This window comes from Phymastichus coffea, unplaced genomic scaffold, assembly GCF_024137745.1.
Source record: "Phymastichus coffea isolate CEN01 unplaced genomic scaffold, Cenicafe_Pcof_1.1 PCOF00126, whole genome shotgun sequence".
NCBI classification, from domain to species: Eukaryota; Metazoa; Arthropoda; class Insecta; order Hymenoptera; family Eulophidae; genus Phymastichus; species Phymastichus coffea.
In genome coordinates, this window is record NW_026706937.1 from 391,964 (window position 1) to 408,235 (window position 16,272).

General features: G+C 32.1%; 5 protein-coding genes across 10 annotated transcripts; 4 read left to right on the plus strand and 1 right to left on the minus strand.

The window, feature by feature from the left end:
- The first annotated feature begins 137 nt into the window (after nt 1-137).
- Nucleotides 138-3,162, plus strand: LOC131671451 (trichohyalin). Of its 2 annotated transcripts, none has more exons than XM_058947869.1 (5): nt 138-287; nt 492-674; nt 753-2,433; nt 2,506-2,684; nt 2,761-3,162. In XM_058947869.1, exons 2-5 carry the CDS (start codon nt 511-513, stop codon nt 2,798-2,800), a joined length of 2,064 nt encoding a protein of 687 aa, XP_058803852.1. In that variant the 5' UTR covers nt 138-287; nt 492-510; the 3' UTR covers nt 2,801-3,162. The 2 variants fall into 2 exon arrangements, with proteins under 2 accessions (XP_058803852.1, XP_058803851.1); XM_058947868.1 differs by having other exon boundaries at nt 504-674.
- Nucleotides 3,163-3,414: 252 nt separating this feature from the next.
- LOC131671461 (cytochrome c oxidase assembly protein COX11, mitochondrial) lies at nt 3,415-6,290 on the plus strand. Of its 2 annotated transcripts, XM_058947890.1 has the most exons (6): nt 3,415-3,562; nt 3,622-3,861; nt 3,938-4,097; nt 4,191-4,255; nt 4,347-4,504; nt 6,151-6,290. In XM_058947890.1, exons 2-5 carry the CDS (start codon nt 3,652-3,654, stop codon nt 4,497-4,499), a joined length of 588 nt encoding a protein of 195 aa, XP_058803873.1. In that variant the 5' UTR covers nt 3,415-3,562; nt 3,622-3,651; the 3' UTR covers nt 4,500-4,504; nt 6,151-6,290. The 2 variants fall into 2 exon arrangements, with proteins under 2 accessions (XP_058803873.1, XP_058803872.1); XM_058947889.1 differs by having other exon boundaries at nt 3,938-4,255.
- Nucleotides 4,521-8,385, minus strand: LOC131671458 (tektin-3-like). Of its 2 annotated transcripts, none has more exons than XM_058947885.1 (8): nt 8,116-8,385; nt 6,898-7,046; nt 6,114-6,356; nt 5,757-5,989; nt 5,595-5,704; nt 5,385-5,533; nt 5,092-5,314; nt 4,521-5,013 (listed from the first exon to the last, which is right to left on the minus strand). In XM_058947885.1, exons 1-8 carry the CDS (start codon nt 8,233-8,235, stop codon nt 4,648-4,650), a joined length of 1,593 nt encoding a protein of 530 aa, XP_058803868.1. In that variant the 5' UTR covers nt 8,236-8,385; the 3' UTR covers nt 4,521-4,647. The 2 variants fall into 2 exon arrangements, with proteins under 2 accessions (XP_058803868.1, XP_058803869.1); XM_058947886.1 differs by lacking the exon at nt 8,116-8,385 and adding an exon at nt 7,659-7,689.
- Nucleotides 7,322-9,621, plus strand: LOC131671459 (cytosolic Fe-S cluster assembly factor NUBP1 homolog). The gene is made up of 7 exons (XM_058947887.1): nt 7,322-7,353; nt 7,672-7,913; nt 8,411-8,512; nt 8,590-8,680; nt 8,803-9,068; nt 9,153-9,339; nt 9,441-9,621. Exons 1-7 carry the CDS (start codon nt 7,323-7,325, stop codon nt 9,473-9,475), a joined length of 954 nt encoding a protein of 317 aa, XP_058803870.1. The 5' UTR covers nt 7,322; the 3' UTR covers nt 9,476-9,621.
- A 234-nt stretch (nt 9,622-9,855) lies between these two features.
- On the plus strand, nt 9,856-16,036 carry LOC131671456 (lysosomal alpha-glucosidase-like). 3 transcript variants are annotated; one of them, XM_058947879.1, is made up of 16 exons: nt 9,856-9,903; nt 10,916-11,754; nt 11,819-11,976; nt 12,049-12,223; nt 12,294-12,384; nt 12,483-12,721; nt 12,805-12,913; nt 12,992-13,245; nt 13,322-13,524; nt 13,615-13,722; nt 13,800-13,977; nt 14,043-14,191; nt 14,267-14,351; nt 14,425-14,695; nt 14,765-14,961; nt 15,033-16,035. In XM_058947879.1, exons 2-16 carry the CDS (start codon nt 10,942-10,944, stop codon nt 15,264-15,266), a joined length of 3,264 nt encoding a protein of 1,087 aa, XP_058803862.1. In that variant the 5' UTR covers nt 9,856-9,903; nt 10,916-10,941; the 3' UTR covers nt 15,267-16,035. The 3 variants fall into 3 exon arrangements, with proteins under 3 accessions (XP_058803862.1, XP_058803864.1, XP_058803863.1); XM_058947881.1 differs by lacking the exon at nt 9,856-9,903 and adding an exon at nt 10,283-10,637 and having other exon boundaries at nt 12,805-12,909; nt 12,988-13,245; nt 15,033-16,036; XM_058947880.1 differs by lacking the exon at nt 9,856-9,903 and adding an exon at nt 10,283-10,637.
- Nucleotides 16,037-16,272: the final 236 nt, after the last annotated feature.

Below are 16,272 nucleotides of genomic sequence, written 5' to 3' on the forward strand. Positions count from 1 at the left end.
TCGAAAAGAGCCCCATGTGGCTGGTGCTGATAACCACAAATTGCTCAGCCATTGAATTACGAGCGCTGCAAAACTGCGTATAGCGGCGTGGCATCCCCTATAAAACCGGTGCCTCCGACGAGTTCAGTCTCATCCGCTATCGAGACGTCGTCCACGACGATCAGACGTAGACTTACTGCTTTTCTTGCTAGGCGCTTTTACTTTGCAACTGCGAAAAGTTTTCTGATCAAATCTTGGCTGAGCTTTTGAACTTGGCAGAAGTCGATTTGCAGTCTTGATTGCGTAGAGTAAGGGATTTTAATGTTGTGACAAGGTTTTAATAGTCATTTATGCAAAATTTCATATTCGATTGGCCCTTTAATATATTTTTTTCGAATTTTCGATTTTGCCAAAAAGTCTCGATATTAAAACTGAATAAATAATAAGGATAAATGAAATAATAACATAACAGGAATAAGTAATAAGTAGCAAGAGTTTGATATTTCTTCAAGTCTAACTTTCAGAAGCAGCATGCGGCGAACACGGCACGTCGTTTTGCCGGTGAAATCCTGGCAGAGCATCGGTCTGCTCATCGTATCTCTCGCCTGTCTCACTCTTGGCCATGTGTCCCGCGATCGTGAAGGAAGACATGGTAGCCTAGTCGGACCTGAACTACTGCACACTGCACCACACGAGTAAGTACGCTACGCAAATCCCACACGACTCCTGCACCCGTGTGGCCTTCTCGAAAATGTTATTTGTTTCGTGCGCAGAGTTGACGCTTGCCCTAACAACTGCAGTTTCATCCTCTCGAGTAGCGGTGCTTCTGCGACGCTGTCGAGATCCGCTCTCGCTACTCCTACTTCCTCGGGATCGCGCGATACGCGCTCAACTCGCGAATCGAGCGCTGAAGGGCGCAGGGCTCGCGTGATCGGGGAAAGTCGAGAACGTCGGAGTGCTCGACTCCGTTCGCGTTCGATGGACGAAGCAGCTATTCGAAGGGTTCGCTTGCGATCCGTCGTTGAACGTCGTGCAATCGAAGATGCTCGCCGAGGTCGCGCGCTCGTTCGAAATCAGCGAGTTCGAGAGCTTCGCGAATCTTCGATTAAGAGATCACTGGTACCTGTAGAAGGTCAGGTCGGAGCTTTCGATAATCGACTGGATACTCGAGCCGAACGCTGGGCATCGAGCGCTGAACGACGAGCACGAGGTTCTCATATGGTACGTCAAGTTCGAGACGTCCGAGCAGAAGGTAGAGCTACCCGTATTCAACGCACAGTCCGAGTTGCTGAAAGGCATCTCGATACTCGAGCTGAGCACCGAATCCGAACTGTTGACGGTCGACAATATCGGGACTCCGTTTTTGATCGCCGCGTCCGCGATTCTGAAATTCGTCGTGCTCGTGAAGTTCGAGCTGAGCGAAGAGTTATAGATGCTGAAAGACGACTCGATGTTCGCGGAAGATGGAGCACTGAACGTCAAGTTCGAGTAGCCGACAACCGACGCGCACGAGAATCCAATCTTGAACGCCGCGTTCGTGACGCTCAAGCAGTGAGGAGGTTCGCATCTGCGGAACGACGAGTTCGAGCTGCAGAAAACCGACGAGCCCGCGGCTCCGATTTGGAACATCGGGCTCGATATATTGACGAGCGACGGGCTGAACGCCGAGTACGCGATGTTAGGACTGAAGGGAGGAGCCTGTCAGAGGAGCGGCGAGTTCGCGACAACTTGCAGGCTCGCGACTCTGATATGCAACGCCGGATTCGCCAAATTCAAGCGGAGAGGCGATTGGGCAGTGGCGATAATGAGCGGCGAGTTCGGGAACGTAGGGTTGCCGGCTCTGAACACCGTGAAAATCGACTCGATTCGCAAGTCGAACGTCGGGCTCGCTCTTTGGATAGTCGACGAGTTCGAATTTCGAAAGTTGAACGACGAGTTCGATCTGCAGAGAGGCAACTGGATTCCCAAGCTCAGCGACGAGCCCGCGACGGCGAACGTAGATCGATGGCCGATGAACGCCGGCTCAGAGGAAACAACGAGCTAACAGTCCGCGACGAAGGTCGCGCGCGATCCATTGACGCTAGCCGAGCTCGGAATAACAGGAGAGATACCTCAAGATTGGAGAACCACCGAGCTCGATCTATCGGTGACCCGAACGCCAGAAGAGATACGGCTAGATTGGAAACCAGAAGAGGCTTGTATCGAGTTGACAGCCGTGAAACTGTGCGCAACAATTTAGCAATCCGCCGGAAGGCTGAAAATGCACGCAGGACGAGAACTGGGGTTCGAGTCGAAGAAAGCAGACTCGAGCATAGGAGAGAGAAAAGGCACGCTGAACAACGTCGCGTTAAGTCTGCCATTCGAGACAACGAGCGACGGAATGTTCTTGCGACACAACGAAAGAACGACATCGTAACTAGGAGAGTGAGCGATGTTTCTAGCGATCTGTTCAGGGTAAGAGCAAGTATATTTCTGTAATGAATAACAATTCGGTGAAAACTTCATTTTGCTTTAATTAATTTTCAGCGGCTATCTGATCGTCTGGATCATCGTCGCGCGAACGGAGTAAAGGCACAACCACAGTACCTGCAAAATACGATAATGTCGAATAACTTAAATTACGAGGTTTTACGACAAGGCATAGTTATTGTTCTTTGCGCTCTTTACGGGGCTTCTATTTTCAGTACTAAAACTTTACCTTTTACGTAAGTCAAATTATTTCGTTAAAACTATCATTACGCGATGCGAAAAATGGAATAAAACATTGTTTATTTATTTTAGAAACTTGGTTCGTTACACAAATCGATTAGCTGTCTGGTGAATCTTCAAAGTATCATGAATGCTCCGTTGAAATTGTTAAAAATAGTAAAATCCACTTAGAAGCACGATGACAACTGTACTTCAAATGACAGCTAATTTTCAATGTAGTATAGATTTATAGCAGATGGATTTTAAAATATATTTGAAACTGTTCTAGAGTACAACCAAATATTGCACTCTATATCCTATACTGTTGTGATCTCAATAAATTGATACTTGATCCCTTTATCTAGAACACGTACTTGCACATCAGTAGTTTTTGAGATTTTGAAGCTCTTCAAATTGTATGAATATACTATATATTTAATATGAAATCTATGTAAATTATATTTTGTGTGAATAAACAGCATTAATAAAGAATATAACGATATTGTTTTGCAACATTTATTTTTAATTTTTATCGTGATTATTTTCTATACATTAAGAAATTTCACATATCTGGATTTGAACTAGTTGTGATATATTATTTGTTATATTCTTTAATTTTATTTAAAAAAATTAAGCTAATTCAAGATATTTATTCAAAGCTTTGTAAAATCTTGAATTCACTCTTGCTACCTTCTGCTACCAGTAAGAATTGAAACACGTTTATTGCAGTAGCGAAATAGCGGCTCACGCTCCTCGTACAATGTTACGTATGTAGGTATATGTACCGCAAACGTTTGTGACCGAGTAAGATTTATAATTATTTCAACTCAAGTACAGTAATTGTCAGTACTAAACTATTATTTTAATCATGAACCGATTTTAAGGGCTTCATAAGGTATATCAATGTTTAAAACTGAAATACTCTGTGAAACAACGGTTTTTAAATAATTATAGGTTAGGCAGAAAATTGTTTTGATTTGAAAAATGTTTATTAGAACTTTTTCGTTGACAATTAACAGTCACATCAGACGTATAAGCACAAATTTAAATCACCAAAGGTTTAATCAAGTTCCTCCACAAGATCCAGCCCTCAAGGAAAAACTCAAAACTACATTTAATTATGTGACCGCTATTGGAATTTTAGCTGTTGGATTAACGTATGCTGCTGTTCCTCTGTACAGAATATTTTGTCAGGTACGTATTTACGTATTTATTACAATTTTCAATCGAAATTAATATTCATATCATTAACTATTTATTAATTATTTAGGCCTTTGGTTATGGAGGTACAACAGGACATGATACATCTAAAATATCTGATATGAAACCGATTAAGCATAGGGTTTTAAAAATAAAATTCAATGCTGACACTGCTGCTCAAATGGCTTGGAATTTTCAGCCTCAACAAAAAGAAATTAAAGTAGTTCCAGGTGAAACTGCCTTAGCATTTTACACTGCAAAAAATCCAACGGATGTTCCCATTATTGGAATTTCTACTTACAATATTGTACCTTTTGAAGCAGGACAGTATTTTAATAAAATTCAATGCTTTTGCTTTGAAGAACAAAGGCTAGAACCTAATGAGCAGGTATAACATGATTTTCATGAAAAGATATTGAGGTACCAAAATAAAACCAAGAGCATTTATTAACTTTTTTATTTATCATACTTTCAAATAGGTTGACATGCCTGTATTCTTTTTCGTTGATCCTGATTTTTCTGAAGATCCTAAAATGGAAATGGTGAATGAACTAGTCCTATCTTATACATTCTTTGAGGCAAAAGAAGGTTCAAAACTGCCTATACCAAGCTATATTAAAAAACTTCACTAAAAATAGTAAGTTATTAAGTATTTTTGATTGTATATTTTGAGTTTCACAATATTAGCAATTTATTTTTATGAGGTTCTAGAATATCACAAAAAATTACTACAAAATAAGGTAAAAACTATAAAGTTAATTTACTAAAAGCATTTCCAGCTTAAAATCTAAACATTGCATTTACTGGATATGCACGTCTTAATCCACAAACTTTATCTTTATCAATGTATATTGCATCAATTTTCAATGCAAGATCATGTTCTAGACCATTTCGATTTCTCAACAATTTCTGATGTTGATTTTCCATTTCTTTTAAGGATCTGTGCATTTTCTCTACTTGAGCATAAATTTCTTCAATTTCTCTCTGTAAACTGATGTATGCATTGTCCCTACATAATTCTATATCAGGACGATGAGTACGTGCTTCCAACCTAGTATGAGCCACTTTTAATGCATAGCTTTTGTCAGCTATGGCTTTACGTAATAATTCTAAATTTCTTTCTACATCATAAATTTCTTGTTGAACCTAGAAAAAACATTTATTCATTTTATGTTCATATAATTTACTTAGGAATACATATTAACTTAAACATTTCAAGCATACTTTATGCAAATGTTGCTGTAATTTACTCTTTGCTTCCAATAGTTCAGAACATCTTCTTGACAAAGAATTGTTGCTATTATTCCATGAATCCCACATTTCTTGAGCAATTCTATTGATCAATGCTTCTGTTTCAGATCTCAACTGACATGATTTAGTCCTTTCAGCTTGAGACTTTTGAATGATTCGATTAGCAGTTTCGGCCCAAGTTTCAGGCTTCGAAACGCTAAAACCAATATAAAAAATATTTATATTCGTAATTTATTTAATTCCTATTAGCTATTTATTTGTTTTACCAAGGATCATATTTCTCAATTCCAGAATAGTATTGTAATCCTCTACTTGAGTTATTGACTTGATGACAAAATAAGTCAATACCAAGAGCATTTTCTTTATTTTTTAGATCAAGCTCTAATTGATTCTGCGAAATTCTACAATTTCGGAGCTGTAGAATATGAGAAATTTAAATCTTATGAAATAAAACTAAAATTTCAAAACTACTTTACCTGATCTTTAACTTTATCTAAACACATGTCAAGTTTCTTCTGACTACTCTTCAAAATTTCTACTTCTCTAAGTAAAGACTTTTCAGGATCATCATGTACAAGCTCAGTTCCTAGTGAAATTGATAATAATCAGCTTAAAATAAAAAAAAAATAATTCTTTACCTTTTCTTGCTTCTCTGTGGTATAAACATTCTTCAGCAACATGTAAAGGATTTTCAATGTCTTGTATTGCTTTTTCAACAGTGGCTCTGCAGTCTTGAAGTCTTTCTATTTCTTGAACTTGCTTTTCTAATTCTGATGCAATTTCATTACGCCAAAAAGTTACATCACTTATTCTTTCACCTATTCTTCTGCCAGTATCATATTGATTATGCTGTATTTTTTGTTCAGCTTCTCTATAATAAACAAAAAATTAAGTGTATTTTTTAAAGAGTTTTTTAGTAATGGTTTAATTTCAAAAGTTATATTTATAATTACATACATTAAACGATATATAAAATATAATTAAAGAGATTATACCTCATAACTTTTACAGCATCACTTCTCATTCTTTCAGAATAATAACGATTGGAGTCAGCTTCGTTATAGAATTTGACTTGTTTTTGAAACCACTCATTTGGTGTAAATCTTGTACAAAGAGCTGTTTGAGAAGAGTAAGGTGGATTTCTTGGTAAACCTGTCACCAGGTTTGGAAATTTCAAAGGCTGTGTAGTCATATTGTAGACTGGATCAATAGTATAACTCGATACAGCTTTTGAAGACCTGCATGAACAATATTTATTATTGGTGACGTTCTTTGTTGTACTAATATTTTAGTAAAATAAATAATAGTACTGTTTTATTGACAGTTTTCAAAACTATTTACAATCTTATATTTAAATGATTGTTAATTAATTTACCTAAAGAATTGTTTGTTTTAAAAAATGTTGAACACAATTTTTGTTTGCAATAGTATATAATGATTATTATACATTTACTTATTTAAAAAATACTAGAGATATGAGAATTATATAGAAAAGGCAAAAGAAATACAATATATCCAGAATAAGAGTAAAGGAATTTATAGATACATCTGTGCTGCTAGGTAGTCAAAGAAGTTCTGTTAGATCAATAGCCACATTCCCATGCAATCCTTACAAGCCAATCTTTATCTTTCTAATGGCACAGATAACAGTGAAATGGGAAATAAAACGCTACATGAATACAGTTTGTTTTTTTTTTTTGCAATAAAGTAAAACGTTATGAAAATTGTTACTGATTAAAATAGATTCAAAAATTGTAATTATTAAAAATTTTAACTTACAATGGAACTAATTCTACATTTTGCACTCCCATATTTGGATGCCAAGCTAAAGATTTTGTTTTAGAAATATCTTTTAGTTTAGATGAAGACATTAACGATTTTAAGCAAGGTATTGATGATGATCCTAAAGCATTCCAAGTTTGAAGTTGCTAGAAAACATAAAAACAAATTTTTTTTACTATACAAATATTTAAGATAATTGTTTAACATTTTAACAATTAAACCAGTATTCTTTATTATTAAATGTAATATTGTTTTAAAAGATTGTACGGGTGATATTAGATCTTTAATGTATTTTGAGCATTTTTAAAAGCATAACTAATTAAAAAATGAAATTATTTCCTGAATTTTTAAGTCATTGTTACATAATTTTGATCATTTTGAATGAAATCGTGAAGTTTAACAAGCAGTTATAGTAAGCAAATATGGCTGATGTTCCAAAAGATGCTCCTGACCGTGAGTAATAGATATGTAAATTATTTTATGTACAATTATTTTATTCTTTTAAATATTAACTCACTTCTAACTGATATTATAATGTACTCTTTAAAAATATAAAATTTTCTAATTTACAGTCTAATTTAATCAATCTAAATACTTTTGTTTTTAATTGCTTATTGAGGTTATATTTTATCATGTCAAAACGAATCAAATTTGAGAGTTAAATACATTGAGAAAAGAAATTAATTATACTCGTACACATTTGTACTTATATACTCTAATGCAAGCATCAAGGTATCTATGTTTTATGAATTCAATACTTTTTGGTTATAGATTGCCCTGGAACTCAAAGTGAAAATGCTGGAAAAGTGTCTGCTTGCACAGGATGTCCCAATCAAAGTATTTGCTCATCAGGAGCTACAAAATTGCCAGATCCTGGAATTGTGTTGGTGAAGGAAAGATTGTCATCAGTAGAAAATAAAATTTTAGTATTGTCAGGCAAAGGAGGAGTAGGAAAAAGTACGGTCACCTCTCTTTTATCTAGAGCCCTTGCTGCAGATAATCCTAACAGAAATGTAAGCTCAACTTTCTATTTTTTTAAATATTAATAGAAAATTAATATAAGAATACATTACAAATGCCACACTATTAAAAAATGTAAAATAAAATTCATTAGTTATGATTTTCAAAAAGTTTTTAATTTTAAATAAAGAATATATTTTCTTAATTAATCTTGAAATAGTTGACTTGATAAATTAACTTTGTAAATGTACTTACCCTTTTTCCTAAACCAAGAACATCCAAGTGGTTTTCAATGTACATGGCAGATATTAAAATGATCCAGTCTTCAGGCTGTAGTTTAGGCAATAGACTCTTGCAGTGAAGATGCCAGTGCATCAGTGTATCTATATAGGTCGAGTCAGCTTGTACCAGTCACCTATTGATTACTTGATTTCTGCATTCATACTGTTACAGTTTCATGCATGAAATACATTTACTTAAAACTAAATATAAAAATACAGTGATAACTAGGCCTCCTAACTCATAAGCTTCTTCACTCTTTCTTTTCTAGGTTGCTGTTCTAGATATAGATATATGTGGGCCTTCACAACCAAGGGTATTTGGAGCTATTGGTGAACAGGTGCATCAAAGTGCATCTGGATGGTCTCCAGTTGTAAGAATTTTCTCATGCACAAATATAGACTGTAAATATTTAAATTATATAATTAACTGTATCATATTTATTCTCAGTACATAGAAGATAACCTGTCACTAATGTCAATAGGATTCCTTTTAAATAGTTCAACAGATGCAGTCATTTGGAGAGGACCAAAAAAGAATGGTACGTAACATTAATTTTTTTGAACAATTTTTCCATACTTTTATTATTATGCTCTTGAGAATTGAATAAGCCATCAATAATTTATTTAATCAAAAATTCAAATTTTATTAACTTTTTTGCAGGAATGATTAAACAGTTCCTATCTGAAGTTGATTGGGGTACTTTGGATTATTTAATATTAGACACTCCTCCAGGTACTTCAGATGAACATTTATCAGCAGTGACATATTTGAAAGATGCAAGAATAACTGGAGCAATTATTGTTACAACACCTCAAGAAGTTTCTCTTTTAGATGTTAGAAAAGAAATAGACTTTTGTAAAAAAGTTAATATTCCCATTCTTGGCGTCATTGAAAATATGAGTATTTTTATATGCCCAAAGTGCAAGGTAAATCTCATCTATAAAGATCCTATTATCATAGTTTTATATGATTATTTTATTTCAAATATTATATTTCCATTATATTTATAGAATTCTGCAGAAATATTTCCAGCATTGACTGGAGGAGCTAAGAAAATGTCAACTGATTTAAATATAGAATTTTTAGGATCATTACCATTAGATCCATTACTAGCAAGATGCTGCGATGAAGGAAAAAATGTTTTAGTCGAAATGCCTAAATCACCAATAGTAATAGCTTTAAATACGATAGTACAAAGTAAGAGTTATTTTATGTTGAGTAATTCATTTTTGCTGATTTAGTAAACATTTATCATAAAACTAAATCTTAATATCAGTCATTTTCTTTTTTCTTTTCAGAAATCATTCAGAAATGTGATTCAAAAGACTTATAAATCAAGGATTTATACATAAATATTTTTAACTTTTGTAAGAAGAATACAGTTCAATGCTTTATCTTCTTAAATTATATAAAAACTGTGTAAAAAGAATTGTTACTTTTATTACTTATCTATTATACAAGTTATTTTATTAAATAAGTGAACAAAAATGCCTTTCTTTCATTTCAAAGATTTTATGAACCTAACAATAAAGAAATACTTTGATGCGTCTGTCATCAATAGATAAGGTAAATTATGAATGTAACATTGATAATGTGTAATCTGAAACGATACAGTGTGTGTGTGTGTGTGTGTGAGTGTACTCCCACTCTGAAAATAAAAAAGTTATAAAGCATAACATCGTCTTATTTCGTCAGATAGTAAGTTCAGTAGCAGTAAACTTTTGCGCTAATGAATAAGGTGTACAAGCGGTTTTCAAATAAGTAAGTTTTATTATTGAAAAATGAATATATTTTACTAACAAGTTTGTTCAGCAAAAAATATTACATAAATTAATCGAAATTATGCTTAAAATACTATCAAATTTATTTTGCAACGGCAGGCGAATAATTTGTATTTATCTTTACTTAATCACCGCGAATATTATTATTAAATAACTTATAGAAAATATAACTTACAGGACTTTTATAAATCCTGTGTAGAAAATTACTTTATTTAAATTTATACTATCACTATATTATAATTGTTAATAGTGATCGCAAGACGTTATTTATAAGTCTGTTATATTACGTATATTAAAACTAACCAATTAACTATTTATAAATGGGAGTCCTCTTTATTTTTAAGATGAAAAATGGAATACTCAATTGTGCATGCTTAATTTCTTTCATTCCGGCACACAAGCGGCATTATACTGACGATTCCAATGAGCGATACTATGGTGAATGGTCTCGCTTTATAGTGTCAGAAATGAACTGGGTTATTTTAGTCTATGTACATGGGGCCGGGATGTTAGAAATCATATATTCTTATATACATAACTATTTTTGTATTGCCAGAACAATGATTGTCAATCAAAAGTGATCCTATATGCAGACAACGTACAAGATGCTTAGTTATTAGTCGTTTCTAGTTTTTCATCAAAATAGAATTGAATAACAATAAGAGCTGAGTTCGCATATTCTATAGTAAAATTCTATACCAGATTAAATTAGAGGTATAACAGTTAATAACATTTAAGATTACTAATAGAGTGGTTTTAATTAATTTAATTTATTAATTCAAATTTTATTTGTTACTTATAAGAGTTTATAACGTCATAATTATCAATTTGAATTAATTTTTTACATATTTTAATGAGGTTAGAGCCATTGTTTACATTTTTAAATTTTCAAATTTTGCATTGAATTCAAGACTTGATGTAATAGTAGTATAGATTCATAAATAATAATTTATACGATAGGATTACAATAAAATATGAAATAATTGTTACAGCCAGTGGTATTAATTTATTTGTAAATATGGATAAGCTAAAAAATAATTATAAAGACTGTACCATTCGTTTTACAAAGCCACCTGATAATAATGGAGCATCACAAGAAACCTTATTATCTCAATCTCAATCAGTTTCCAGTGATCCAAATATAAAAAGATTTGAAGACAGTTATATGAGAAAATATTTTAAAAAATATTTACCTTATGCTCAACCAACATACTTAGCTATCAAATTCATTGGTATGCTTATTATGTTTATTCTTGGAACATATGTGCTTTGGCAATGTACTATTTACTTTAAAGAAGCTAAAGTACAACAAGAAAAAATACATTTTGAGTTGGATAACTTTCGTATAGCTGCAGAACAAAAATTGAAACAAATGAACATTTTGCAACACATAATTGAGGATAAAATTGAAAATATAGATGTATTAACTGAAGAAAGCTCAAAGCGCATCAAAGATTTATTTACATTTTCTAAAAGTGATTTGTTGAAAGATACAGTAGAAGAAAACAGTGGAGAACAATGTGAATTTATACCACTGAACTTGCGATTTGACTGTCACCCAGAAGATGAGCCATCTCAATTATCATGTACACAAAGAGGATGTTGTTGGCATCCTTTGCATCAATTAAATTATGAAAAACAAGTTCCTTTAGATGTGCCATATTGTTATTATCCTAAAAATTGGAGTTTATACAAGTATGAGAATTTCAGTAAAAATAGTAATGATTTCTCTGGATTTCTGCGACTGCAAAGAAATTCATTTTATAAAAAAGATATATCACTTGTTAAAATTGAAGCTATTGGTATAGATGATAGTACTTTACGTGTTAAGGTAATATTAAATGAATTATTGAAAAAATGTCAAAGAATTTCATTTTAACTTTTATTTCTTTCAGATATCTGATGCTCAAAAGAAACGTTATGAACCACCATATCCAGTAAGATCATATCCTGAACTATTTTCAAAAGTATCTGATAATGCTCAATATGAATTTAAAATGGATGAAAACGTTCCAGGCTTTAAAATAATTCGTATAAATGATAAAAGAAACATGTAAGTATCATCAATAACCAAATATTATCAGTCATTTAAAATTTTTTGTTATAAGTACTGATTGGTTTTCAGATTTAATTCAATAGGATTTGGTGGTTTCATTTTTGCTGATCAATTTTTACAAATAAGTTCTATATTACCATCTCATAATATTTATGGTCTTGGTGAGCACAGGACTAATCTTAAATTGAACACTAATTGGCAAAAACTTACTCTTTTCAATGCTGACCAACCTCCAACAGAAAATGTAAGTAGAGAATTTTCTTGAATAAACAAACTAATGTTTAAAAAGCATGTAAAGATTATATGCCACTTAGGCAAATTTGTATGGGTCACATCCATTTTACATGGTTGTTGAAAATACCGGAAAAGCACATGGAGTTTTATTTCTAAATAGCAATGCAATGGGTAAGAAAAGTATTAATATTTTCTATTACAATCATACAGTGAATGATGTCATAGAAGATACATTTAATTAATTTTTTTTTAATTTTGTTTCTGAACAGATGTAATTCTGCAACCAACTCCTGCTATAACTTTTAGAAGTATTGGTGGAATTTTTGATATCTACTTCTTTATGGGCCCTACTCCAGCTGACGTTTTAAAACAGTACTCTGAAGTAGTAGGAAAACCTTTCTTACCCCCATATTGGTCACTAGGTTTTCATTTATGTAGATTTGGTTATGGAAGTTTAGACAATACAAAGGCCGTTTGGCAAAGGACAAGAGATGCTTTAATTCCATTTGTAAATAATTATTGATTTTTATTTATGCTTGATTTTACTTATTAGATTATTAGAGTTTCGTAATATTTTCTTATTTGCAACAGGATACTCAGTGGAACGACTTGGATTACATGGATAAGAATAACGACTTCACATATGATAAAACTAAATTCAAAGATCTTCCAAATTTTATTAAAGAACTTCATAATGCAAGTACCAAATTATCAATTTACGCTTGATAAAGTTATTTCAAATCGGTTTGAATTTATTATATTTTAAATTTTTAGGCAGGAATGCATTACATACCTCTCATTGATGCTGGAATTTCGGCATCTGAAAAAAATGGAACATACATTCCATATGATGAAGGTGTACGTCGAGGCGTTTTTGTTTATGACACTTATAATAATGAACCATTCAAGGGTAAAGTATGGAATTTAGTTTCCACAACGTGGCCAGATTTTACAAATCCAGCAACATTGGATTATTATACGGAAATGATGAATAATATGTATGAAGGCTTCGCATATGACGGTGCCTGGATAGTAAGAATATATTTCCTTAATCAGTATTTTAATCATCACTCCCAGCATATGTCAATGCATATTTATTTACTCTCAGGATATGAATGAGCCATCGAATTTTTACAATGGACACATAAATGGTTGTGAAAATACAAATCTAGATAACCCGCCGTACATACCTAATATTAATTCTCACTTGTTAGCGAAGAAAACTATTTGTATGAGTGCTAAACATCATTTGTCATATCATTATGATCTTCATAATACATACGGCACAAGTCAAGCTGTCATTGTCAATCAGTAAGTTAAAAAATTAAGCAAATGTTGAATTAAAATAATTATTCTTTAAATGATCTAATACCCGCAAAATTCAAAACATTTTTACTTTAGCGCATTGAAGAAAATAAGAAATAAACGGCCATTCATTATTTCTCGATCTACTTGGGAAGGTCATGGTTTTTACGCTGGACACTGGACGGGTGATGTATACTCTTCATGGTAAAAATTCTTCATTATAATTTACTGAATAAGTTTACGTAAAGTTGAATCAAGATCAACAAATTTCTTAATTATAGGCATGATATGAGAATGAGTATACCGGAAATTTTAGCTTACAGCTTATTCCAAATCCCAATGGTCGGAGCTGATATCTGTGGATTTGACGGCAATACTACAGAAGCATTATGTAACAGATGGATGCAATTAGGAGCTTTTTATCCCTTTTCTCGAAATCACAATTCTGATGATACTATCGTATGACATTTTGCACTGATGAATACATTTTTGATATATTATATTGTAACTTAAAAATTATTTAGGAACAAGACCCTGTTGCTATGGGCCAAATGGTAGTGATGTCATCTAAAAAGGCACTGAACACGAGATATTATTTCTTACCATATTTATACACTCTATTTTACCGTGCCCATATATATGGAGAGACCGTTGCTAGACCCCTTTTTGTCGAGTAAAAATAACTTCGTAGATTATTTAATTTAAAACTTGAGAGAAATATTAATATCTTAATATTCGATTATTTTAGATTTAACGAAGATCCTAAAACATTCAATATTGATACACAATTTTTATGGGGTAGCTGTATCATGATCGTACCAGTTCTTTTCGAAGTAATAAAATATATGAAAACATGTTTTTAAAATATTGGATATCAGTTACTCGAATACAAACTTTTAATTTCAGGGAAAAACTAACGTGGAAGCTTATCTTCCAAGAGGATTGTGGTATAACTATTACACGATGGAATCTTCTTTTTCGATCGGTAAAAATTATACACTCGATGCTCCGCTCGATACGATCCCATTATTAGTTTACGGAGGCTGCATTTTGCCAGTTCAAGAACCAAGTGTAACAACAACATTGAGTCGTCAAAAGCCTTTCGGCCTGTTGATTGCTTTAGATGAGTTTGAAAATGCAAAAGGAGAATTGTATTGGGACGATGGCGACAGTTTAGGTAAGTGAAAATTTATTAAATATACCTTTAGGTTGAAACAAGCTAAGTTTTGTTATCAATAAATTGTAGATTCGATTGAAAAAAAACAATACAAAATCTTTAAGTTCGAAGTATCAAATAGCATGTTAACGAGCAATGTGAGCAACGGTACCTTCGATGGTAATATGAAACTGAAAAACGTAATTGTCATGGGTATTCCTAAAGTCGTAAAACAGGTGTTCTTAAACGATAAAGAAGTTGACTTTGAATACGATAAAGAAAAATTGGTGAGTGTTGTGTAATTATATTTTACTTTTCTCAAGAAAATTGTACATGTATTTTAAATGCTATTTTTCAGACTTTAAAAGTTGAGAACATATCTTTAGATTTCTCAATGACGTTCGATTTGAAATGGAGCGATAAACAAACGGAAAGACATTTATCAACGACAGCTATGCCGCAGCACGTTGAACCCACCAGTCATGCTTATCCGACGCTCCAAGAAATGGGTGCTATGAGTTTTGCTGTAAGTCTTTCTACAACTCCTATTTTTATGGGTTTTTCTTTATTTATATTTTTCAACTCTTTGTGATTAAATAACGTGTAATATAACTAATGAAAGTTATAATATTATAACTTAATAATGTTATCATATTTTAACATTATGCATGAACAATTTCAACTTATCATAGAATAAATGTTTTTTATTTATTATTTGAATTTGCATTATCATTATCATAAGAAACTTGTGAAACTCATTTTTCGTAAAGTTTTGAAATCTTTCATATCTCTATTATATACACTACAGTGTGTGTGAATTTCCAATTCTCACACTGATTACTGACAATTAGTTATAATTGAAAGTTATTGCATGATAAATTAAATTGTAATATATATCGGTTATCTTTACATTATTATGATTTAATGTTTTAAAGAGAGTTGTGTAATTTTATATGCAATTTATTATAAATGCATTATTTACTATGCATGGAAATAGACATACTTGATAAGATTAACGCTACGCGAAAAAAAATGTGAAAAAATATACTTGAAAATTTTTATATAAAATTTTTATATGAAATTTTTGAATTTACATATAACAAAAATGTCCTTTTATACATGTACTGAATTTTGTAACCCATAAGGTTGACCTCGTGTATTTTTATGTGAATAAAGTTTTATAAATTTAAATTTTTGTATAAGTAGTAATTCTGTCCCTTCCTTAATAAATCATCTATAATTTTGTTTTATTTTCTTGTTTGAAAATCTTTAGAAATAAACGTGTGCACAATGATGTATTTTATGAAATATTTTAGCTGAGAAAATAGTCAAGAATGCCTTATAACTTAATGACATAAAAAAACTTTGATAAAGCAAAGCTTATAGGAATTACTCATTTTGTGATATCGAAATATTACTTACAAAAAAAGAATTTCTCTGACTACATAAAATAAATAAAGAGCAATTAATTTTTGATAGTATTCTATACAGTTATTTTCTTTACTAATTAGGAAATGAGTATGCTTATGCACGTTACACTTTAAATTAACTATACAGGTATAATAATACTAGGATGTTATTTAGGAGTAAAAGGAGGT